Source organism: Phaethon aethereus, assembly GCF_964289735.1.
Source record: "Phaethon aethereus genome assembly, chromosome: 1".
Classification (NCBI taxonomy): domain Eukaryota; kingdom Metazoa; phylum Chordata; class Aves; order Phaethontiformes; family Phaethontidae; genus Phaethon; species Phaethon aethereus.
The window spans coordinates 134,467,484-134,491,591 of NC_138575.1; the positions used below are offsets into that span (position 1 = coordinate 134,467,484).

Sequence of the window (24,108 nt, forward strand, 5' to 3'; positions counted from 1 at the left end):
TTTATGTAGTAATTTGAAGAGTTCAGGTAGCGGGTGGTGAAGGGCAGGGTTGTGAAGCACAAGGCCAGCAGAAGGGAAACTCCTGTTACCGCAAGGCCAGGCACGGCTGCAGCTTGCTGCTGCTGCGTTACTACTCAGACTGAAGAAGGGTTCTGGTGGGAGAGTCACATTTTAGTGCAAACCTGATTAAGCAACTAATGTTCTATATAGACCCCCTGCTTTGCTGAGGGTCCTCCTGTCTGTGTGGGTTAAGCTGTTGCACAGCAGAGCTAGCGCTGGCAGTGGCGAGGGGGTGCTCCCAGGTGAAATACGGGACGTCTTCGCAGCTCCTGCGGGGCTGAGCTAATTGCCAGAGGTTTGACGTGGCTGTCGGGCTTCCCAGGGGAGCCAGCAGAGAATGACCCGGCCAGCGCCAGGTCCCTGGGAACTCACTTACGGAAAGAAGGCAAAGGGAAACAGACGCATCCCGTGCCTCAGAAATAAGAGTGTTTGTTAATTAAAATAGACCCACCTGAGGCCTGGCCTTGCCAGTGGGACTGAGCAGTTTGCAGCTGTGGGGACAGAGGCAGCTGCACAGCTCTGGGGGCAGCCAGGCATGCCTGCCCACAGCTGCCGCCGGGCTGGTCGGGGGCGCTGGCCACAGCAATTAGCTGTGTCCAGCTCAGGGCACATACCGCAAGCTGGGCCCAAGCTAGCTCCTCCAGCCCAGTGCCCTCCCCACGGGCCGCCCCACAGCTGTCTCCTTCTCCCTCCTGCTGCGCAGAGGACACGGGCTTGTCAGACTAGGCAGATGAAAAGCGGCATTACATCCCGCTAGGCCCGCTGTGGTCTCCTTGCTCGGGGAAAGAGCCCTGCTTGTTCCTGGCAGCTGCGCAGTCCCGAGCAGTCCTAAAAAAGGGGTGATCGCTTTCCCTGGCGTGTGGTGAAACGCCTGAGCTGTGATGAAAACACCAGAGTGGAACACCAAAGCATGGGGCGCCGCGGGACTGTGTCACCCCTCCGGCAGCAGTCCGGGGCTTGAGTGAAGCAGGAGCCTGTGTCAGTCCGGGTCCAACACGGGGCGCGTTCTGGTGTGCTCCGGAGGTAGGCGCGGAGTTGTCCAGAAAGTGGGAGAAAGGAGAGGCTGCCAGGGTGGCACCCGTACCTGTAGGGCAAGAGCCAGGGCCCTCGACTGCAGGCCGCTTCAGTCCTGCTCAAAGGACCGCTCACGGCTGTAATGTTAAGTAGCCACCACGTAAAATGGTGGGATAAAAAAACCCCAAACGACTGGGGTGGGGGTTGTGGAAGAAGAGCTTCAGCTCAAACGGTGTGGTGTAAGGACAAGCAGTCGGGCTCCCTCCTGCTCCCAGTTTTATTCTGGAGTGGCTTTCATCGGTGGCATGAGATGTCTCGAGGTTACTGCCCCCCACTTCTGCGAGGGGCCAGGGGCTCGTGTGCGCCAGCCACTGACAGGGCGGGCTTCCTTCTTTGCCAGCTGGGTGACTGGGCTGCTCTCACACCTCCGTACTGCGTCCCTGAAAGCCGCTTCTGGCTGCCTGCCGAGGGACGCGCTGCCTTGCGGCCTTGCCTTTGCATCCCCTCTCGGGAAGTGATCCCTCGGGGAGAGCGTCCCTCAGCTTCCCACTCGGGCAGTGCCTGGAGCCTCTCGTTCAGAGGGGACGGCTGTCAGCCATCTTTATGAGCTCCCACCTGAGTTGCGTCCTCTTTTCTGGAGGGGCGGAGGCAGCAAAGGAGGGCTCCAGGGCGGCGCTGTCCCCTTCCACCTTGTCGCTTCGCGCCCACCGCAGGGAAACGGGCAGTGGGGAGATCCCACCATGTGCAGTGCCGATTGTCCATCTTGGGCAGAGCCATTTTGTCTCTCCGCTGGAATAGGACGGGACCGATCCTCACAGTCCATAGATCAGAATAAATGCACGCTGAAAACAGACAGTCACTATTACCAATGCTATTAAAATTTTATTGTAAATTTTGTTTGCAATAGAAATAAGTGTGTGCATGTTTATTTATAAATCTGTCCAAAACACTTCTGGAAAAGTATTTTGTATTTAATTGTAGAAAATAAGATTTAAGAATGACTGCAGTACCTTAAGCTTGGGCTGCTGTTATATTCTGTGGTGGTAAACCAGGAAGGGTGCTTTTCCTTTTTGGTACTTTCAGCACTGTTATTAAATAAAAACTAGATACGTTACTTCGCATATCTTTCGCTATTAAAATGTAAAGACGGACTAGGCAGGCTGGAACCTTTTCCTACCCAAAAAGCACTCGATGCACGTTGTATTTACTAAGACTGAATTCGGTAACACTGTTCTCCAAAAGCTCCTGGCCTGGCTGCGCTGCACTTCATGCCGGCGTGCTGCTCTCAGAGCGGAACATGCAAGAGAGTTGGCTCCAAATCACCCTTCTCTTCCCCACAGGAATATTGGCTTGCAGTTTGGGGCAAGGTGGGGCTCACTGGACTCTTCCATTTTGCTGTGTTCCAAAAAACTCGAGAGTTTCTGAGTTTACCTGGTAAAGGGTTTATGCTTCACTATATGCAAGAATATTTAGGTTTGCTAGTATCAATTTTTTTTTTTTTTTTTTACTTTTGTGTTCTTATTCTTCTCTCTGTTTTAAAGAAGTCCAGTTAATCTTCAGGAAAAGTGTGTTCTACTCTGGTACGTGCAGGATACCAAAACACAGCAAAAAGACACCACACTTACACATTACTGTGAAAGCAAAAGCTTTATTTTGTGATCTGTTGTATGCTACATGAACATGCTATGGATTTATCATTAAGGTGATGAGTTAAAACTGTTTATTAATTAGCTCTGAACCCCAGCAAATGTAGGGAAAAGGAATCGGTGGCAAGAGGAATTGTAGTCCAAGCATAAATGCCTTTCAGCCGAGATTTTTTAAGTTGTGCCTGTAAACTTCAAGGAGGATAGATAGTGACCTGCAATGTTCTGATTTCACTGCATCATGTGAAGACTTAAGATTAAATGCAGAACTACCTATTTTAACTAGATGGTTCTTCTTCCTGTTTTCTCTCCTGGGCTGGATAGTCCCTGGTGAGCCTCTGTCATGCCACTTCCCCAAGGAGAGGTCAATCCATTCCTCGTGGCCATTGGTGCCATTCCTCAGCTGTCATAAGGGACTGCTGAAAGAAACGTACCAACATTTCTTTTCCCATGGGGCTGTAGGTGCTACCTTGGCAGTGTTCACAGATGAGGTTGATGGGGGGAGATGCCACCAAGGGAGAGAATGGTAAGGTGCTGATGTGGCAGTGGCACAGTCATACTGTAAGCAGTGGGTTTTCATCTCTTCTGACTCGTTACTCACAGGTACAGATCATCCAGAGGGAATAAATAAAGGTTTACACACTGACCACAGTGCTTACCATACCGAGCAGCCCATTTATTGTTTGTCAGTCCAGAAATTGGTTTCCCAGCATGTTTATGAGTAACAACAGGAAGGTGAGCTTCCAAGAGAGCCCACCAGAATTCTCCCTTTTCATGAGTTTGCCTTTTTCTCTAGTCTATGAACCACGTGAAAGGCCTCTAAAAATTCATTGAAGTCGATCTGGCCATCTTTGTTGTAGTCTATGCTGAGGACTAACTTGTCGAGGGATTCATCACGTACATCGATGCCCAGGTGAGAAGCGAAGAGTCTCCACATATGGCCAAACTCCTCAAGAGAAATCAGACCTAAAGGAGACAGACAGCAGATGGGTTTTTCCAGTGCTTTATCCCTGTCCTGGTTTTGGCTGGGATGGAGTTGTGTGCTAAACCACGACAGTCCTCACCCTACATACACACACAGATGCATGCATGCGTGCTTCTTTGCTGCCTGCTGTAGCTTGAGTATGCTTTGTGATTTCATGACTAAAGTACGTTTTTACTTCAGGTAATGATGTAATGCGGAACTGAGAAAGCGGTAAATACTGAGAGTGAGAGGGGAAGGGAGAAAAATCCTCCCAAAAGAGTGAAGCCAGTACTGGAGATGGGGTATGTGAGAATTTTTTCTTAATGTCCCTTACATGGTTACAGCCCGACTGCTTAAATTAGTCTTCACTAAACCAGGAAAATGATATCACCTCGGGTTCCTCTATATTTAGAAGCCTTGAGGAGAAAACACAGTGGGGAAGGAGGACTAGTACAGACTTTCTAGAGCTGGTACAGTGAAGTTGCCTAGACTTACCTGAGTGATCTTTGTCAATGATGTTAAAGATGATCTCCAGATCCTTTCGGTATCTGCACAGTGTTTCCACCAAAGCTGGCTGAACCTGGTTTTGAAATCCCATAGAGGAAACCATTCAGACCTTGGTTTGAGTTAGTCTAAACAGCAGAATATGTACTATCCAAATCTATGTTCCCAGTTTAACTTCTCAAATGTTTAAAAAAATAAATCCTTATGCTCAAGTTCCCTGGAATGATACTTTGTGTCTTGCCCTGAGGAATAATCAGCCAAAACCTGTCACTTGCAGATGGCGGGGCATGGAGGGAAGGCGCCCTTCACACCTCCTACCTTCAGCAAGTATTTGTGGAAATGTGGCTATCCTAGGGAAGATGCTGTATGCCATGCACTGGTACAAATCTTTCACTGTACTTAACGTGAATGAATCCTGCTGTTCAGAAAAATGATGGCGACAGCTAAGTGCCAGAGCACTGGTAACAACTGGACTCGGTAGAAGAGACCTCGCCTACCACTGAGCATCTAAAAAGTCCATCTACACATGTGACTCCCTCCTACAAGTGCCTGAATTGGAGCACATTTGAAGAGTTTATCTCAGAGAGTGAGCGTTGAGTGCTCTGAGTAGGATTTGCCGCATCTCCTCAGCTATGTTATTTAAATGCCCTGGAGAGTCAACGGAAAGTAAGAAGCAGTTCTAGCATGTGACTCATCCAACCTATTTTAGGTGTCTACCTTAGCAGGGAATGATGATTTGTGGCCTAGCAGAGCTCATTTCCCTCCAGTGTCTATAAAAGGAAGTGTGGCAAGTCGTTCAGCTGTAGATGTCTACCTGATTGGCCAAACCACTGTCTTATGCCTCAAGTTGCACCAAAAGCTGTTCCAAGATTTGCAAGGTAGCATTTTTCTCCTTACCTCTTTTATAGGTTGACCTATTTTCAAATCGTAAAAACATGACATGAAGTCAACTTCTCCGTCTGGATTCATCTGTGCTAACTGAGACCGCAGCATCCTCCAGGGCAGTTCCAGCTGTAGGACGGACTCCATCACTGCAGCCCAGTCATTGACAGAAATCTTGCCTGCCAGAACGGTTCGGTTCATGGTTACAAGCAGTATGTGACACAGCACACATCAGTCACCAGCATGCTTTCTGCCTTTTTTAAGAACAATTGCAACAGAGACATTTTCTCTTCACCCTGGGATAAACAGCCTTGTAACAATGAGCAGCGGAGTTGGACTAGATATTTCCACAGGTGCCTTCCACCTTCAACAACTTTGTGATGCTATTATAACGTTCAGCATGTTTTAACACCTTTTGAGAAAACCAGATTATTCCATGAAGAGTACTTCAGATTTGAGCCGAGATGCAACTATAGAGACTTATGTCACTGAAAACCCAACAAGACAGAAATATGTTAAATAGTTGTCAGTGGACAAAGAGACAGTACCATCACTTATTGATGGACCTTTCAGGATCATTGATGGCAAACCAGTGAAGTGGGAAGCCATCGTGAGGAAAAGCTCTATTTGTGCTCAAAATCACTAACTCCTACATGAAAGATCCATGTATCAATTTACCACTGACTTTTCTTCAGCTGATGGGTGAGCCTCTGTCTCCTAGTGACATAGCCAGTCAACTTTACTCAGATATCTCCCAGACTCGGAGACCAGTTCCCTCCTCACCTGAGACCCCAATTCCCTGTCTGACATCTGAAGACACTCCGATGTGAAGGTGGTGCCCTTTGAGCTTCTGGAGCTGGATTTGCCTGCCCAACAACAAATACCATTTCCTTATTTGCCCATGTGTTTCAGCTGTTTTCTTCTTCCTACTTCAAGTTTTGTCTCCTTGAGTTGTTTACGGAGGTTAAGCACTTGCTAACACCTATCCTCCTCTGTGGTCAGGAAGAACTTAAGATCAACCAGCCTCTGCTATCCTCCAGCCTTACACTGGCAGACAGTCTCCCTCTTCATGGGGTTTGTCCTCTCTGCCCCTCGCCCATGGAAGCTGTTTTCCCCATGGCGGCAACTGGACAGAGAGGTCGTGTTACCTGTGCCGTTGAGGTCATACTGTGCAAAAGCACTAGTGAGTTCAGACCTGTGAGCATAAATCTTCTCTCTTAAGGACTTTAAGGCAGATGATTCAATTGTACCCACCCTAGGAGGAAAAAAATGCAGAGCAAATCATTGAAGGATTTAAATCCTCTAGCATTTTATGCTTTTCAACATTCTTTATCAGATTCTGATATCCTTTAATATGTAGTATGTTTAGGGTCATCCTAAAAGACAACACTGAGGAAAAAAAACCCCAAACCAACAAAACAAACAAAGCCCCGTAAGAATAATCTGAGTTTAGGAGATAATCACTTTTATGCAGGTAATTCTAAGCTGCTTTGCTTTAGTAAATTTGACCACAGTGCTAGGCATGGCAAAGCTGTCATGAAAAACTTTTTGGACTTGATTCATAACAGGATTTGTCCAGATTAATGCTGCAGCCTTAAAGCAGACCTGACTGACGGGCACAGGCCCTTTATGAGTCCCTGACAACTGTCTGTTGTAACCGCTTACTACGTCTAATTACCTCAGGGAGTTCCTCAGGAAACCAAGTTAGAGCACTTGGAACATGTTTTGTCTACTGTATTAATTTTTAAATTGTAAAATAGAACAAGGAGAACAGATGCCTATTCAATTATTCAATCAAACTTTAGATTTGTGGTAGGTACTCACATGCTAAGTGAGTACACACTCACTGCATACAACACACAGCTTTACCTCTCCCGAAGATTCTGCCTGCGTGTGTGCTTGCTGACTTGATACTGGACAAACCGAGGGATCAGTTCAGGATTCAGTTTGATGTACGCTCCCCGATTGCTCCCCTCTTCGTAATAGTTAGAGGCAGAAAATATAGTGATAACCTGATCATAGGAAACAAAGAAACTGGATTGGCTAGAACAACTCTTCTTGAGACCAGTTTCTGAAACTGAGCTTAGAAAAACATGCAGGTTACAAAATGAAGTGTCTACAAGTAAAACCAGAGATCAACAACTATGTTGTTCGCCAAATTGCTTGTGCTTTTTGAGTCGGAGCTCCAGGCCTGTTATTTTTGGCCTGTCATAGGAAGACTTCAGTTCAGAGGGCGGTGTGATACAACACGCTGTTTAGCAGAAAACTCTTTCTAAGATAGATAGACATGGTTTTCAAGATTCTTGCTGGCCTACTGATACAGCATGTCAGAAAGCAGGGCCAGAAGAGAATTATTAAGTTAAAAGGCTTCTAGAGCTTTAGAGCATCTCTTGCCTGTATTTACACATAACTCTCCTCAGGGGTTTTGTTGATGTTCATTTGCTTTCACACAAGTGATAATCCAGTCCCCACTCCCTGAAGCTGTAAAAACTTTTGCTTGTCAGAACTCCGTAATTTGTTCTAACATCTATCATCTAGCACAGACTTCCCCCAAACCCATTTTAAAGATGTCACACTTTTTTTTTTTTTTAATTAAATTTGCAAACAAATCTACTGTGGATGTGCCTGTGAAATTCACAGGAGAATTCTACTTTACATGGAAGCAATTTACCTTTCCATCGTGACTGATCTCATAACCTTCCGGCTTAAATTCATGAGACCTGATGAGCATCTTCAGATTATACCTTTCAAACAGCTTGGCAGTGACATCAGGGCCGAAGTAACAGCCTCCTCCTCGACACTTGTTTGGCGTACAGCCATTTTGGCTTCTTGGATCACTCCAGAGAATGTCAAGGATCTATAAATAGCAAATTCAAGCAAGTGAGGACTGATAGTAGGTGAGGACTGACAGGCTATGGCTGTCTAAAATACTGGCCATAGCAAAAGCCCCACAGTACAGGGAGAAAACACACCCAAGCTAACATGTAGGTCTTGTGTTTTCTTCCTTTCTTTCAGCAGGGCATTCTTTTGGGCTGAAACTTTGGGTTTACTTTTCTTAAGAAACATTATCTAGATTTTGGATGAACTTTTTTCAGATGAAATATAACTTCAGAAATGTACCTTCTTTTACAGCTGAGGTTTCCACACTCAGGTAGGTGCATCAGGAATGGTACCTGGGCTGTTTCAAAGAGAGCAAAGGCTGCCTTCTTCACATCTAGGTGTGAGAGGCGTTTTCTATTTCCCAGCACAGACCTGATAACCACATGGGTCGGTGGTTTTACCTAAACTAAGCTTGGGAGTGCCTGCTCTAAACATGACAAGAGCTGCCTTTGGCTTTATTGTCTTCGCTTAGCTCACGTTTCAAACCAAGGTTTTACATACTAGCATTTTAGCAGGATTCAGACGAGGATGAATTATCGTTGTTTAAAGTTACCTAACCTAACAATTCTAGTCAGTAGCAAACATTAGGCAAAATGTGTTTAAACCTCACTGGACAAGGTTTACAGTAACACATTGAGCTTCACATTTGTGAGTGTGGCTCAGTGGATGCTTGGTTAGCTGGGGGAGTGTCAGATGGTGGGGGGGGGGTTGCTTGTGCCCATTATGTTAGTATGTAGGTCAGATAGGTATCTAGGGAAATCACATTTCCAGAGACTGATTTGCTTCTCAAGAAGCCAAAAGAAAACTCTCTGCCCGTTAAAGCAGTTCTCTGAAGACAAGCTCAGAAAAATAAACTTATATTACTCAATATTTACCTTCTAAATTGCTGTGCAAATTAAGCTTTTCAAATTGTCACGATTTATTAAATTACAGTATGACAAGAGCTCCATATTCCCTCTAATATGCAAGAGGAAATGAACAGCCAGAGGACAAAAACTTCACACTCTTGAGTAATCAGCCTGTAGGTCTCAGGAGTTGGATTTTTTGGGGCGGTATCAGCATTCAGCTGCCAAAACCGCAGCCAAAGAAAGGTGCTCACTATCGCTAATAATTGCAAAGTCTGACCTATTTAAACTGGCAACCATGTATGTACCAACAGATCCAACCACAGGAGGGCATGCAAACACATCTCATACTGAGCAGTTTCCTCCTCCTAACGGCTAAGAAAAGAAAACATTGGGTAAATTGTACTTTGTGGGTAAAATCACAAGTCTTTATTACCAGGTCTACAAAAAGCATCCATATAACTAATAGCTTGCTAGTATACACCCAGGAATCAGATTCAAACCTGCTGGTTTTGTGCAGCAGTGGTTCGGTATCAGTCTGTCTTTGGTTTCACCTACTTGTTTCCATTCCTTCAGGGCAGGGTCTGGAGGCAAATTTGAGCCTGAAGGCTCAGTGGAGCCCAATGAAGAAATGTGTTGTGTTTTCCCTGCAACATTCTGGTTGGCAACGTGTTTACTGGGTCTGGTTGTGGGAATTCTCTCCTTCACTTGGTCCTGTCTGTCTCTCACTGTCTTTGGTGGCCGCATCAAAGATTTCAACTTGAAAAAAAAAAAAAAAATTGAAAGAGTTAGCAGAACATAAAGATGATACAGAGGTGTTAGCTGAAAGGCACATCAGTTCCCATTTCCTGTACTCAATACTGAACTCAAATGTCCTGAACTCACAGGTTTGGTAGAAGCTGCAGGTGTTTGGCACTTGCAGAAATTTTGTTTTATATCTGTCAGTGGCCAGCCTCTTCAGAGCTGCTCTTGTATTTTTATCAAGACACACAGACTCATTCCAAGCCACAGACAATCACAGGGTCTCACTATACACCAAGTACAGCCTGGGCTCAGGGCAAACACTGAAGTGCTCAGATTCACTGGAAACTGAAAATACAAATGTATACTGTACTGAAGCTGAAACAGCATTCACTATTGCTCTGATATGGTAGCATGCTGCTAGGTTAATTTGGCTAAAATAAATGGACTATCAGGAGGATAACAGTGAAATTGATGAAGTATTACATCAAGCTCTTTTATTGTTAAATTAACCTCCTACTATATATATGGGCATTTGCTTTTTTGGAGCTGTGTGCTATGACTCCATGAATGCCCATGAATACAGACTCTTCTCCAGGGAGTATCGTTTCTTCTCATTTGAAATGTTCTCATACTAGTTCATTTTTTGAACAAAAAACCCCCAGCAATACCGTGTGTGTGTGTGTGTGTGTCCAATTTCACTCTTTTACAAAGAAAAGGACTGATGCAAAACAAAATGCAAACCACTGGGTTATTCCTCAGTGCACTGACCAGTATTTGAGACCTGTCAGTTGCCAGCTGTACCAATTAAAATACATCAGTTGGCCTTGAGTGATATCACCCTGAGTTGTGGCCCACATGTCTCATTAGCAATGCTCTCCTGTGGCAGCAACTTTGACCTTTTAATTCTACATTTCACAGATAGTGCATCAGTAACACACTGCGCCCAGCCCTGGTGAATGTGTCGGCAGAACTCAGCTCATGGTGAGGCACACAATTTTAGTGTATAGTGGTATAGCCAATGGAGCCTAGACTCTGATGACCAGAAGTATTCATTGCCCTTTTTCACATCTTTAAGAAGCAGAGAGACACCTGACTGTCCTGTAAAGCATTTATTTCTGCATTAGAAAGCATGAGTATGAGAGAAATGGCTCTAGATTCCACAGACACTAATGACAAGGTACACAAGGTTGCTTGAACATAGGTATCTTGTGCTATCTGGGATGCTCTAACATGTCTGTGAATTAGGGTGAGGTAGGCAGATAAGAACCAGACCTAAAAGAGACTAGTGGAGGAGACTTGCAAAGAAGACTTTATCCAGAGGCAGGCAGAGGCCAGAGGGGACATCCCTTGGCTACGGGATGATTCCACACACAGCACTGGAGACGTATGTCTGAGCAATTGTAAGATCTGGGTCACCACCAGATCTCCTGGATCTCCATTGATTATAAAGAACTTAAGCATCCCACTCACATGCAAACATCATGATTTAGTTGTCCAAAACCCACACTGTCTTCCACTGATTTGAAAGAGCTGTGTTTTCTCACCATTTCAGAAAAAAAAAAAAATGGATGTTTCTGTCTTCTAAATCCCTGAAAAGCAGTAGTTTTCTGCTTTCTCAAGACCAGGTCCTGAAGTTTGATCCTGCTGGAAAGGCTCTCCCACATCTGCAAAGCTCAGCTGCTGGCAAGGGAGCGCCTCATGGGTGGTAAACTTCCCCCACATGACAGAAGGCAGAAGCACAGCCCCAAGACAAAAGGCAGTGCTAAAAAGATGTGGCCAGATTGATTTCCAAAGTGTTTAGAAATGCCTGAGAATTAAGTAATTTTCATACTTTCTGACTAATGCGTCATCACTGCAGGAGGGAGGTATCTAAAGTGTTTTTAGCTATTTTAAAGTCAAAAGACCCATGTTACTTTACAGCAGCCAAACAATTGGCTCCCAACACATACTGAAACTTTCCTTCATAAACACTGATTCTGAAGAAAAACCAAGTCTTTTTTTTTCCTTATGCGCCTTATACAGAAGCCATTTCCTTTCTTAATGCAAACGACTTGACCTTAGCATTTCTACTGCTAAATTTTTTAAAGAAAACAAAAATGCCCCTACATGAATATGATCTCTTACCTTATTTCTCTGAAGTGCATTCAGAAAATCCAAATCTGTGGTGTCTGAAATCCCTCCATGTAGGATAAGAACTTTGCTATCAATTATAGTGGCAAGGGGAAGCCAGCTAAAGACGTCTTGCAGAAGAAACAAAATCTGTTTCCCATGGTCCTGTAAAACATACTCTTGTATTAGGTCCTATTTCTGGCAGATTCTGTTGCTTCTAAGTTCAAGATTTTGCTTAAGTGTCTGCCACAGTCTTTATGAACAGTTCTGTTCAGGTGACAGCCCGAACTGCAACACCGACAAACAAGTTCTCACATTTACTTTAGAGCCATTAATGGTTGTCTCTGTAGCATTTTGTTTTTCTTTCATGCTCACCTCTTTGTGTTCTTGAGTGGCCTTACGACTGTTATTTATTTCATCCTATAGCTCTCTGAGCATAAAAAGCTAACATTTAAAATTGTTTTGGCAGTTATTCCACTGAAAAACAAAAATAACTTCAACTACATTACTAAAGTAATTCTGTACTACACCTAAATAAACTGTGTTTACACGGGTTTCATTTTACATGTGCAAGACTACAAAGAAAATAAAGGCGGAGGAGGAAGAATCTTACCTTGTACTTCTTTGAAACTTCTTTTGTGAAGCCATATCTGAAAATAGGACAACATCATGAACTGGTGTTCAGTATGCCCCTTCTGCATGATTTTCTATAGTGTTTGCCAGGAGTTTTCTATCGCTCTTTCTCTTCTGTCATTCTGTCTCACCTCTGTTTAAATGTGCTTTATTCTGCTTTGTCTCAAGAATTGAGTTAAACTGATTTCTTGTACATACAAGAGATCAGGAACAGAATCCAGAACAATAATTATTCAGTGGCCTTTTTCCCATCTAAATTAAATAGCTTAGCAGTTTTACCTTTTAGATACCAGAAAGAAAGTTCAAAGGAACCTAACTGATGATGGGCAAAAATTCCTACAAAACCTCCAGAGTTTTTTATTCTAAATCACTCAACTTTATTAGACAGTGTTGTCTGTCACGTCTTTTCCCCCACAAGGTACAAGGGTTTTGATACCTCATTCTCTTAACACCAAGATATCCTTGGTGCAAAGGGCATTTTCACAACATCCTAACTCTCAGCTTTCAGATTTACAGATGTGCAGCACTGCTAATCAAAATGCCCAGCAAAGAGCCATCCACAGGAATGCATCTTTGCACTCCATACCATCACAGACTTAGTTAGTATTTTCCACTATTTTGGGTAGGAAATTTCCAACCTTGTAGATAAAGCAACTTATCTCATTTTACTATTTTTTATTTTTAATTAAGTGCTGAAAAAGGAAGTATCATGTGAAACTGATTCTCTTATGTGGATCATTAATAGGATTTGAACCTGGGCCTCTAACCCAGGTTTATGCCTGGGCTAAAGAGTGATATATTCTGTGTGCAAGCAGCAAGTGATAGAAGGGGTACAGCAGGTTATTCACCAGTCAGTCACCGAAAGACTTACTGGGGTGGCTAAGAATTGTAGGGACCAGGACTGAGGAGTTCTTTTCATGTTTGTGACATGATTTTGTCTACAAGTCACACTTTCACTACAGCCAGAGACACTGGCTGCACCCACTCCGTTAGCAGTGCTGTACAGCTGAGTACAAGTATCTGTATTAGAAAACAGGATCTCAGCTTATCCTGCATGGGGTAGACTGCCACCTCTCCACTAATGGAACTCCATGGCGTAGAAGTTAGGATATTTACCCACCCCTTGTGTTTGGGAAGCGACATCTTAGTCTAAAGTGAAATATCAGTTCCTGGTTTACTGGTTCCATTATATTGCATACTATTACGTCTTTTGCTATGCTGTAGAAAAAGCCAATGCTTTAACTTAAATATAATCCTTCTACCTGTGCCCTTTCCACAAATTTAGTACTCTGTAAACTGAACTAAGGACATTGATTTCAATGGATTGTGATTAGGTCAGAGACAAGAACTGGCTCCCGTTCAAGTGTCTGTGTGTAATGAGGATGTTCTTTGCCCCCCATACACATCTTGAAGATGCAGAGCTACACCTGAATACCTAATAAAACATTATTTCTGTTTTAGAGTCTCACAGTGGGTAAAGCAGCCTTCAAAAGCTCCAACATTTCTAGTGAAAGACCAGATACTCCTTCCCCCCAGCCCCCTAAAATCTACCTCAGGTTCATGATGTAGTCTTCATGGTTTCCTCTATTCAAGTGTAAATCATTGGGGTAGATAAGAAGAAATGCAAACAGGATTATAAGTATTTCCATAGAATTTTTCCCTCTGTCAACAAAATCACCATTAAAAACATAACGGTTTTGTTCTGAAGGCAGACCATTCTGCAGAAGGAGACAAAAACAAGGACATTTAGAGACTCTTCTATGCTACTGTAATAAAGGAAATAGCATTTCAAATGAGATCACATTGCTAGAAAATCTGCAAAAAACACGCACAATACAGAGATCTAAAATACAGCATTTCTTTATTTCCACTGCTTAGAACAAAAATCTTCAGATCAGACAACCTGTATGAGCCATCAGAGAAGAGATGACTTCTCTGACTTTTCCTATGATTCCATCTCTAATCATTTCCTCTACCTATTAAATTAAATGAAAAGGGACCAATAGGAACATTATTCTTCTAATAAAATATACTTTTCTGTTAATGCAACTGCTGCCAGGAAGCTATGCACTTGCAAATAGAAAGAAGTCATTCATTTTGAATGGAAGAAAAGAAATCTATGAAAAATTATCTTCTGACACAAGTCTGAAGGTTCTTATGTTTCCTTACACAGTACAAAAATGAATTTAATGTATTTACATTGCAGAGAAAGACTGTAGTCCAGAGACATCAAATCTTTATACAGAACTCTGAAGAACCTTGCTTCCAGTTGCTTTAATCCTGAAAGCACTACTTGAATTTTACTCACATTGCATTTTGCCCCCATCCAGGGCAAAGATATACTTGAATGCTCACAAACCTGAGAGGCTGTACATACAAGTATTTCTTACCTAGTTTTTTCTAAGATATTAGAGCAATGCTTTATTATGAGTGGTGACTTATCAAAAGCTAGGATTGTGAACTGATGGTGTGTTTTGTTAGATTAGTTATCAACATGTCAATAGGTGCCATCAGCTTACAGAAAGTGTAGCAGCAATTATGTGTGGCTTCATCATTTTCAATCATGAGTATCAGAAATATTATTTCAATTTTTACTTGCCAGAAAAAGAAAACCTCTGTTTTCACAATTGGCATGTACAGTAATTATCAATAGAACACCTATAAAATCACATTACACCTGTGGAAGCCACTCTTAACAAGTCTGGCAGCATTGCAAGACACCCCACTTCCTGAAAAGAGCTACTGCGTCAGTGTCCAGCACTTTCTATGTTCCTGTGGCATTCCCTGTTGCATTGCCTTAGCAGGTTTATTGCAGGATGCACGATTTGGCCAGAGAATCAATAAAATGTTTAACTTGAATCCATTAGGAAATCTCTTTTTTGTCCCAATCAGTGTCCTGTGCTGTTACGTTAGGATGCAGTAGTGAATCCTGGCCTCTCGATTCCCACAGCAGCACAATCCTGACTGCTGTAAATACAGCTTGCTTGGTTTTTGCCGTAGCCTCTCCCCAGTTCTCTCCAAGTTAACTGAGAAGAGCCGTGTGGCTGCTCTGTGCTCACAAAAGTTGCAATTTATGAGACTCTGCTAATGCAGTGGGTTGTAGTGTTTTAAAAAAAGAAAGGACGGATTTCAGGAGTGGAACAGACAGGAGAGACTCAGCAGCAGCTCCTGGAAAGATGAATTCATATAAGCTTTGCCTTAAAATCAATAGGCATGTGACTCACCAGCAGATTGACAGTATACACACAGCCACTCTATAACTGCAGTCCTCATGGAAAGACAGATCTCCTGAAGCACTCTCCAGACTCTATCATTCTTCTTTTGGAAAAGCTTACCCACAACTCTTAGTTTTAAATGAGAGTTAGTTTTGGACTTCCAACTTCAATGTGACATTTTAATTTTGTTCCACACTCATGCAAAGTTTTTATTTCCTTTCCTTTTCGACTTACAATAAGAGCAAAACTAAATTAAAGGCTGTTGCAGCCTCTGACTTGTCAAAGAGGTGAACAAGGCCCTCTACTGATTAGCAACTTGCTGCCGGGCATCATTACTGTATCTGCTGGGTTAGTGATTAACTAACTTCCATTTGTTGTTTGCATTTTCTACAGCTTCAAGCTATTTCTATCCATAGCATCCATTTAACAATCTAACTTAGCAATACGTAATTTAAAATTCAAGGGTTTCAAGGAATTTCAGGAAATGTTGTAATTTAATGGAGATTAATGCAGGGACTGAATGAACCTTACAAACTGGCTATTGAGAAAGAAGTAATTATCTTAGCCTCACCCAAGACAGGTTTAAGAGTTATACATGCCGTAACAACCAGCATTGTATCAATAAGCTGTAGATTTCTAGCTTCTGTTTGTCTGCTGTTAGCAGTTTGTAAAAGTGCTGTGATAAACGTTCCCTGGACAGAGCCCCACGCTCAAGGCACCCAGCCTCCATGCCAGCCTCCAAAACGCACTGGCAGCCATTTCAGCTCTGTGCAGACCTGAGATCACTGCACTCTTCATGGCACTGTTTAGGATTGCACCCTTTTGTTTAAGGTTGCTGGTGGTTCATACCAACTCGGAGGAAGAAATCCTTTCCAACTGAAACAGGGAAGCAGAAAAAACCAAATCCCAGAGGCTGACTGGGTTCGCTGCTCAGCTGAGTAAACTGCTCAGAGGGGGCAGAAAATACTGTGTCATTTGATTTCCTTCTAAATAACTAAGCAGCTCTATCATGTGCGCTCTACTTTCTGAACTGCTTCAAAATGACAAAATATTTGTCCATTTTATTTGGTTTGGTGGAAGGACTGGGGGTAAACTCTAGTCCCTGAAGTCAGTTGGAGTTTTGGCTCTGAATTTACTGAAGTCAGGATTTAGTCCTTGCTTAGAGTGTTTTGCTCTTTGTAACATCCATTAGCGAGAGGAAAAAGAATCATTTTCTGTTTACACCAAAAGAGTAAAATTCAGACTGCAGTTGTAAATATATCTAAGCATTTATCTTCAAAATAGTTCTTCTTCCTATTCCAGGTCCTGTGTATGAAACCAATATGTGTCATACTCTTATGCCAGTTTCAAAAAGGAAGATTGCCTAATTAAAATAACAGCTAAAAGACTACAAGCCAAGGACCAGCAAAATATAATTGATTGATTAATAAGAAAAGCAGAACTCTGTAAAAAGGTCTGATTATACTTCAACAGGCTTTAGGCATGCACTCAGGCAAAACAGCCAAGTTTCCGTTCAACAAGTGTCAGATAAAGTGTAACAAAATTGGAAGCAAGGAGGAATTACATCATTTAACCACCTGGTTTAGCTCACTTCAGTCTCCCTTCAGTGCAGATGAATGTATAAGGATCAGACACAAAGCCCTTCCCCCGGAAAGCTCAAGTCAAAGAGACTATCTGCTAAATGAAAGATGGTGATTCATGCTAAAGATAAATGTGAAATTAAATATAGGAAATTTCTTGCATCTTCAGTGAAATATACAACTGTGGAAAAATAGCCTGGAGCTTACTTTTTTTCACATCAGTAAAACAGAGCTATGCTTTTTTAACATTAAAAAGTGAGCAGCTGTTCAAGGATATGTAAAGGGTGCTCAGGGTATTTCCATTTTTGTGCAGACTATGTGATTGCTTCCAAGACTTAAAAAGCTTTTAAACAGATAGCACTCTTTTTTGTTTCTTGTAAACAAGTAGCAATAAAAATCACTTTGCAGGTTATCAATGGAAGGCCTAAATGAATGCTTCTGCATTTTTTCTGGAGGGCCAAAATTATCCGTGAGGTAGTGTTACAACAGGAACTAAGTTAGCTCCTGGTTTTAGAAGACAAGTAAATATGGAATATAAAACAGTGGCAGGACTTTGGATACATTGCAAAGAATGCTTTTAAGTTTTGGTTCATGTATCAGTTCAACATTTAGGAAAAGAAAGATCTCCTGGATCTCCACCTTCACAGTGAGCAGGAGGATATGGAGAAGGAAAAGCTACAACAGACACTATTCAAATTGTTCCAGGATTTGTGTGTGTGGTACAGGCACACTGCATGTACAGTTAGAACAGTGATAAATCTATCACACGTAAATACATGTTCTTAACAACAAGTTGTGAAGTGAAAATGCTACATCACAGACTGCCTACTTACCTTATAGAATATCAGCAAAAGATCATCCAGGTTTCCATGCAAATCTCCTACAGGAAACAAAAACTTTTTTTTTTTTTTCCTTACAGAGGAGAAAAAAACTTCAATTATAAAACTGGAATTAGTTAATCCTAACAAGCTTTTCCACATGTTTTCCTTAGTAATTCTCCTTGTATTAGGATTAGCTTCATTTTAAGGTACATGCTGAAGCTGCTTATAAAATCTGGCAATTAAATACTTAAAAGAGTATACAATTATCTTGCATAAAATTTTTGTCTTTCCAGCTGGATCTGAAGATCAGACCAGTCACACAGCCAAAGGTTCACTCAAGGAAATGGGAGTAAGATGAACAAATATATTATGAACCTGAAAACCAGAAGATGTCACTAAAAGACATTTAGAAGTATGGTAAGACTTCTACATACTAACAGGTTTAAATTTACTAAGTAGCCCACTACATACAGCACAATGGAACATCTGTCTAATTCAGGACAAGGTTTCGATTACTACAGGCAGGATTTGATGGAAAGTGTCAAGAACTGTCCATGCTTGTATGCCTCAGTGCTAAGGCCACAGGAATGACACATTTGGCCCTTTCCAAAGGTTTATTTTGGAACAGGCAGGGGGATTTCACCCCAACACAAAGGATCACTGCAGCACAGCACCCCTCTGTATATGACTGAATTTCATGCTCACAGAACCAACCTTCTCACATTTGTGACTCAACCACCACAAAGCCACAGAACAGTTTCAAAACCTATCTTGTGATAATATGCTTTCACCACCAATGAGTAGAAAAGGAGACAAGTGACATTTTTATGCTGTCTACATGTTTTCTGTGCCACTTTTTTTTAAATTATGAGCCTGCTGAAGTCATTCTAAGGAGTCCTTCAACCTATGAGATTTTCATTACATATGTGGATGCAAACATTTCAGATACATATTTAATTTGCATTATTAATTTGAAATGAAAATAAAATGGAGAGAGTTTAAGGACATCAACATTTTGGACCAGTTATGTCTAAAAATTGTTCTTTCATCCTCTGCAGAGGATCTTTCTGGTTACAAAAGCTAATAGTTTCAATGGCAGGAAGGGGACCCCTTTAGATGCTGCTTACATAGTGCAAATGCAATACAAACATGAAGAGGTACGTTTTGCTTAGCAAGAACATGCCGTGTAGAGAACAAGTATGAGTCCATGCTTCCTTGATTTGGAGAGAGTTTTTGTTGGTTTGGTTAAATAATTATTGGTTATACAAAGTCTCATTTAAACAAACCCTTTCCTGGCAATCAAAGTAGGTGCATACCCGCATCTAAAAAAACACTGTTTGTTTTGCATGTGTCATAGTACCCTTCCTTATACCACTTTACTATTGCACACAGTGCTAGCTGTCAAGAGTTAATGTCACCATTACTGTTCTGTTTTGCAGCTACTGTGTTCTGTGGCAAGTCAGGATACTGCATCCCTTTATCCATAATTTACAAAAGCATAACAAAATAGACAGGCGATGAGCTCTTATTTCTTTACCTTGTGACACATCACATCATTCTGTGAGACTAATCTGTTGGTTGTATAAAGACTGATCCATCCTCTTGAGTCCCTTTAGAAATGAGGGTTTATTATAATTTCAATTTATTCTAGATAGTCATGCTGTCAGTGAAAGGTCTTGTTTGCCACCCCTATTAAGCCCTCATTAAAATCATTACTGAGTAAATTATGATGGTAAAGTCTTTTTCTCAGTAAGAGAAGAAAGCAGTGAGACTTGCAGGCAGTGATCAAAATGCTTGGTGGCGTTTTAGAGATGGAAGTGCAGGAATATTTAAGCTACACTGCAGTGTTAGCTGAATTAATACTGACTCATTTAGAAATGTTTAATGAGAAAAGGAAAGAGGAGGTGAGGGACTGTCTTAAAATATATTTAGTGTGATTCAGGAAGCTTATCTTTTTTTGTTTTGTTCCAGTTTATGCATTTGTGGGGAAAAAAAGAAGAAAAAAAAAAGCATCGAGAACTTTCTTGTAATGGCAACATTTGGAAATGTCTGTATCATTCTCTAACCACTTAGAGTATCAACCGATAGCCCAAGGTGGTTATCTTCTCTGGCACCTTACCACAGACAGTTATCTCCTTGGAGTAGGAAGTTGAAAGATGGGTGATATTTGGCATCTCCTTGAGAACCCTCCTAGTTTCACATAGTAGCTGCAGTACATAGCGGGCATGAAGCAGCTGCAAGAAAAAAATGCAGGGAGAAAAGGGAGACATTGGAATTAGCAATATGTCTGTGTCCTTTATTAATATCAGACATGTGTTGCCAATATTATTTATACTACAGACCTCCAGACATGATTACAGGCTGTATGGTTTAGTTCTGGGAATTAGGAGTGTTCATAGCTTTGCACTTTCTTCCCAGTGAATGGATATAGAGCCCTTAATGAACTTGCTTTACATGTTTTCCCATTTTATTTCTAGTGTACCGTTTCTACTCTTCCCATCTACAGAAAAGGATAAGAGACTGAGTTATACAGCACTCAGAATCATTGCATAAGATCATCTGTTCAAAGTAACTGTGGGGAAAAAAAAAAAAGGATGTAGTTCTAGCCCTGAGTAAAAAAAAAAAAAACCAAAAACCCAAAATAAAACAGAAAAACCCAACCAAAAAACCCGTGAAGGCCATAAATTTTATTTCAGCAAATTGCAAAAACAATGAGAGGGAAACTCCAGCAAGGGTTGCCTTGTTAACAGTTGTCTGCCTGTCTGCTGTGAAGATGCTACGAGAATGCAACACTGAAGCTTCTGGTCTTCTCTGCTAATGCTTTTTATGATAATTTTGTCAGTCAGCGATTTTTAAAGCTTTTAATTCAAAAATTAAAAGGAGGAGAGGGGATCGATGAGCTACGGACTGACTTTTCAAGATTCATGTTTTTAAAGCAAACAAGAAAGGCCAATTACATATAATCATTTCCTTAATAAAATGCCAACCATAGTAGGAGAAGAGAGAACTGACAGTAAGGTGAAGTCTGGGTGGGTTCAATTTATCGTGTGCTTTATATTTTGCAACTTTTAAGATCAGCCTCCACAGAAAATTACAGGAGAAACCCCACCACCATTATTAGCAAATTAAAAAGCAAGATAGACCCTTATCCTTTATATACAGTATATTGTTAAGCACAAATGACCACAGGTACAAACAAAGCTGTGCTATGTAATGCCTCCCTGCCCTACCCTCATCTTGTAAGAGGGCAGCAAAGAGCTCTGGTCAGGAACACAGAGAGAGGACCAGCAACAGCCTCAGTGCCTTGGCAGCCACAGCCAGTAAGCTCCTGAGATCTGTGCTATCACCATGTTCTGCTGCATTAGCGATGCTTAATATTCACTCTTCCATTATGGTGGAGTCTTGCACACTGGAACAAGGTGATTAACCCTTGCATCCTCAATTAATCTAAAAAGAAGGGGGGGGGGGGGAAGAGAACCACACTAACCCAGAAAAAGATGATAACTAGCTTCTAGGTTAGCTTAGGACACCTCCCCCAGTCCTGCATCCTCACCAATACCCGCTGCCTTGCAGCTGCTAAGGGTTCCCATTTCACAATGACTGTAATCTCAGTGCTAGAAGAGGAGGTCCCAACTAGATCCTACCCCCTCCCCAGTGCTGGCTCTGGTGGTCATGCAGTCAAGTCATGAATCAAATCTGAGAACTGGTATAGCTGAGAACTGACTGCATTTGGTTTTGTTGTGTTAGCTTCCAGCCAGATTGGTTTCCCAAGTCAACTTACTGTGTACCTGTATGATCACTTGGGGCTATCAGCAGGAAAGGGTAATGGGATGGAAAGGAAGGGAGAAGTGTTCAGGGCCAGTGGATGGGGCTTTGAGCAGCTTGGTCTAGTGGAAGGTGTCCCTGCCCCTGGCAGGGGGGTTGGAACTAGATGTTTAAGGTCCCTTCCAACCCAAAGCATTCTATGATTCTATGATCTCCTAGGGCACCAGTTTAGCCTTACATTGGATTCAACTGACTGTGGAGCTACAACTTGATAGAGATGTAAAATATGTAAAAGAAATCAAACTAGTTGCAACTTACCTGTTCATTCCTGAAAGCATGAAGAAGAGCATTGGCATCCTTAACAGTAAGGGGGAATGAGAGTCGTGGTCCATAATAGGAGTCTGGAACATCAATCTTCTTTTCAAATTCTGTTAAACAGAAGCCTTCGTCCACCACCTGAGAAATACTAGGGCTGGTGAAAACATGAGAAACTGGAACAAGAGGGAAGAAAAACAACAATGTAGAAACTCCACCAGTCCCTCACAGGGCAATAACAGCATGACCAGAACCAGCCTAATGTAACTGATGCTTTACTTGCTGCAGTATCACAGTGGCTAACTTCTGCCTTGTATAGTGGAAGAGCTCCAGGTAGAGCTCCCAGATCATTTCACAATACTAAAAAAAAGTCAAAACCCAAAAAACCCAAAAAACATGCAAAAACCAACCAACCACCACCACCACCAAAGACCAGCCCAGGCAAAAACTCTGTCCCAACAGTCAGTAGCTGTGGTCAGGATGCAAAACATTTTGCACTGCAGTTGTGTGCTCCTTCCCCCAACTAAGCAAGGAGATTCACAAGTCATGACTGATCATTCAATGACAATCATTTGTTTAAAGTTCAATATTACACTTTTAATACAGATTTTGATGATTTGCTTTTATTGCTTTTATTTTCTACATAAAATTTTTAGGCTAAATACCAGCAGATCACTGAATATTTAAAATGACAGCAACAAAATGGTATTTCTTCACAGTGGATTGCAAAGCACTCCTTTCTGATACAACCAGGAGACAATACCAGCTTTTGGTTGGCTGCCATAAAATCATTGGATGAAATAAAGTAAACAAAAACATAGTGGTAAAAGTAGAGCATAGCTGCTTCTAATTTTCCTGCATCATGGAGAAAGCAGGAGCATTGCTTATTGCCTCAATCCAATATTTTCTTCACATACCATTGAAATGTAACTGAGGGAACAGTAGATTTCAGTGTTTTCTTCTTGCATCTTTACCATCCTTTATTCTGAAAGAGAGAACCAGACCCTAGAGGACAGTGTTCTGGCAGCTGCTGTTGCAGAGCTGCTCTTGTGAGATGATTGTTGTAAACACTATTTTCTGGGCTACAGCTAAGTTTTCTGTAACCTTGACTAGATGCAACTAGAGATAAAAATGTATTATTTATTGCTGGAAGAATACCTGTGGCTGTGACTCAAAACTCACAGGAGTCAAAACCTGCATATGGCCTCATAAATCATGAGATTTATAAAGGCCAGCTTGTCTTGTAACCAGATAAAACCATATTAAATAAATAAATAGATAAAACCCACACTTTTTATCAGCTCTGGATTAAAAACATCACCTCTTTTTTTATCAGCTCTTCTGCTGTGAGCTTATTAGCACACATGCCATGTAAATGGATTAAGGCATCAAGTAACAGCAAGGTGCTCACAGTTCACTGTTTTCACCAAGCACAGTCTGATTTGCAGTCTTCCACCACAGTTACAGGTTTGTCTGGCTGGACTCCAGAATGTCACCCATTGACTGAAACTGCTGGTTCCCACATACTGATCAGCCAAGCACATCTGCACCATGTCTCGTCCCAGCTTTAGCAGTGGGTCTCTGGATGGCATGTCCCCCCTCTGTGCCCTACCCCTCGGGAAGTGGGTGGCTGCAGACCATGGAGCTGGTTCCTCAGACCATCTGAATTCCTCAGTGCTTGCCTGTTCCAACCAGAGGCTCTCCTCATCTGACACAGCTCCTTCAGAGTCAGCAGTCTTTTCAGCATTTCAAGCCAGGCAGACACCTGCCCATGCCTGCTCCTACTCCAGCCCTCCCTTTCCGCATGCAGCAGGCTACCCTTCCCTTTATCTCTGGACATGAACCTGTCTTCCTCACAGCCTTGCTTCCTTTTTGGCGTATGCCCAGGCTGCGAAACCCGATCTCCTTCCCTGTAGGGCATATCTCTGCAAAGTACACCCCATTTTCCACTTCTGGATGAGTTGTCAAAAGCCAGTCATGGTCATTAGCCTTAGAGTGCGCTTATGCCTCCTTGGGCAGTCTTTCAGCTGTCAGAGGAGTCAGTAATGGATGCCCTAATGCAGCCCGGGGATTAGTTTGCTGGCTGACGAGCACCCCAGCTCACCACAAGCCCCAGGCAGGACTAATTCTGAAG

At 42.2% G+C, this 24,108-nt stretch overlaps 1 protein-coding gene across 1 annotated transcript in view; it reads right to left on the bottom strand.

The window, feature by feature from the left end:
- Positions 1-3,489: 3,489 nt before the first annotated feature.
- The window catches only part of PPEF1 (protein phosphatase with EF-hand domain 1), a gene marked incomplete at both ends in the record, with an annotated part of 28,197 nt that continues 7,578 nt past the window's right edge, over positions 3,490-24,108 (bottom strand). Inside the window, 13 exons of the mRNA XM_082014156.1 lie at positions 3,490-3,683; positions 4,177-4,261; positions 5,083-5,246; positions 6,216-6,322; positions 6,937-7,079; positions 7,739-7,924; positions 9,351-9,551; positions 11,661-11,810; positions 12,259-12,295; positions 13,830-13,996; positions 17,907-17,953; positions 20,014-20,128; positions 21,978-22,150. Of these exons, the coding sequence (XP_081870282.1) occupies positions 3,490-3,683; positions 4,177-4,261; positions 5,083-5,246; positions 6,216-6,322; positions 6,937-7,079; positions 7,739-7,924; positions 9,351-9,551; positions 11,661-11,810; positions 12,259-12,295; positions 13,830-13,996; positions 17,907-17,953; positions 20,014-20,128; positions 21,978-22,150 (1,769 nt within the window). The remainder of the gene's footprint in view (positions 3,684-4,176; positions 4,262-5,082; positions 5,247-6,215; positions 6,323-6,936; positions 7,080-7,738; positions 7,925-9,350; positions 9,552-11,660; positions 11,811-12,258; positions 12,296-13,829; positions 13,997-17,906; positions 17,954-20,013; positions 20,129-21,977; positions 22,151-24,108) is intronic.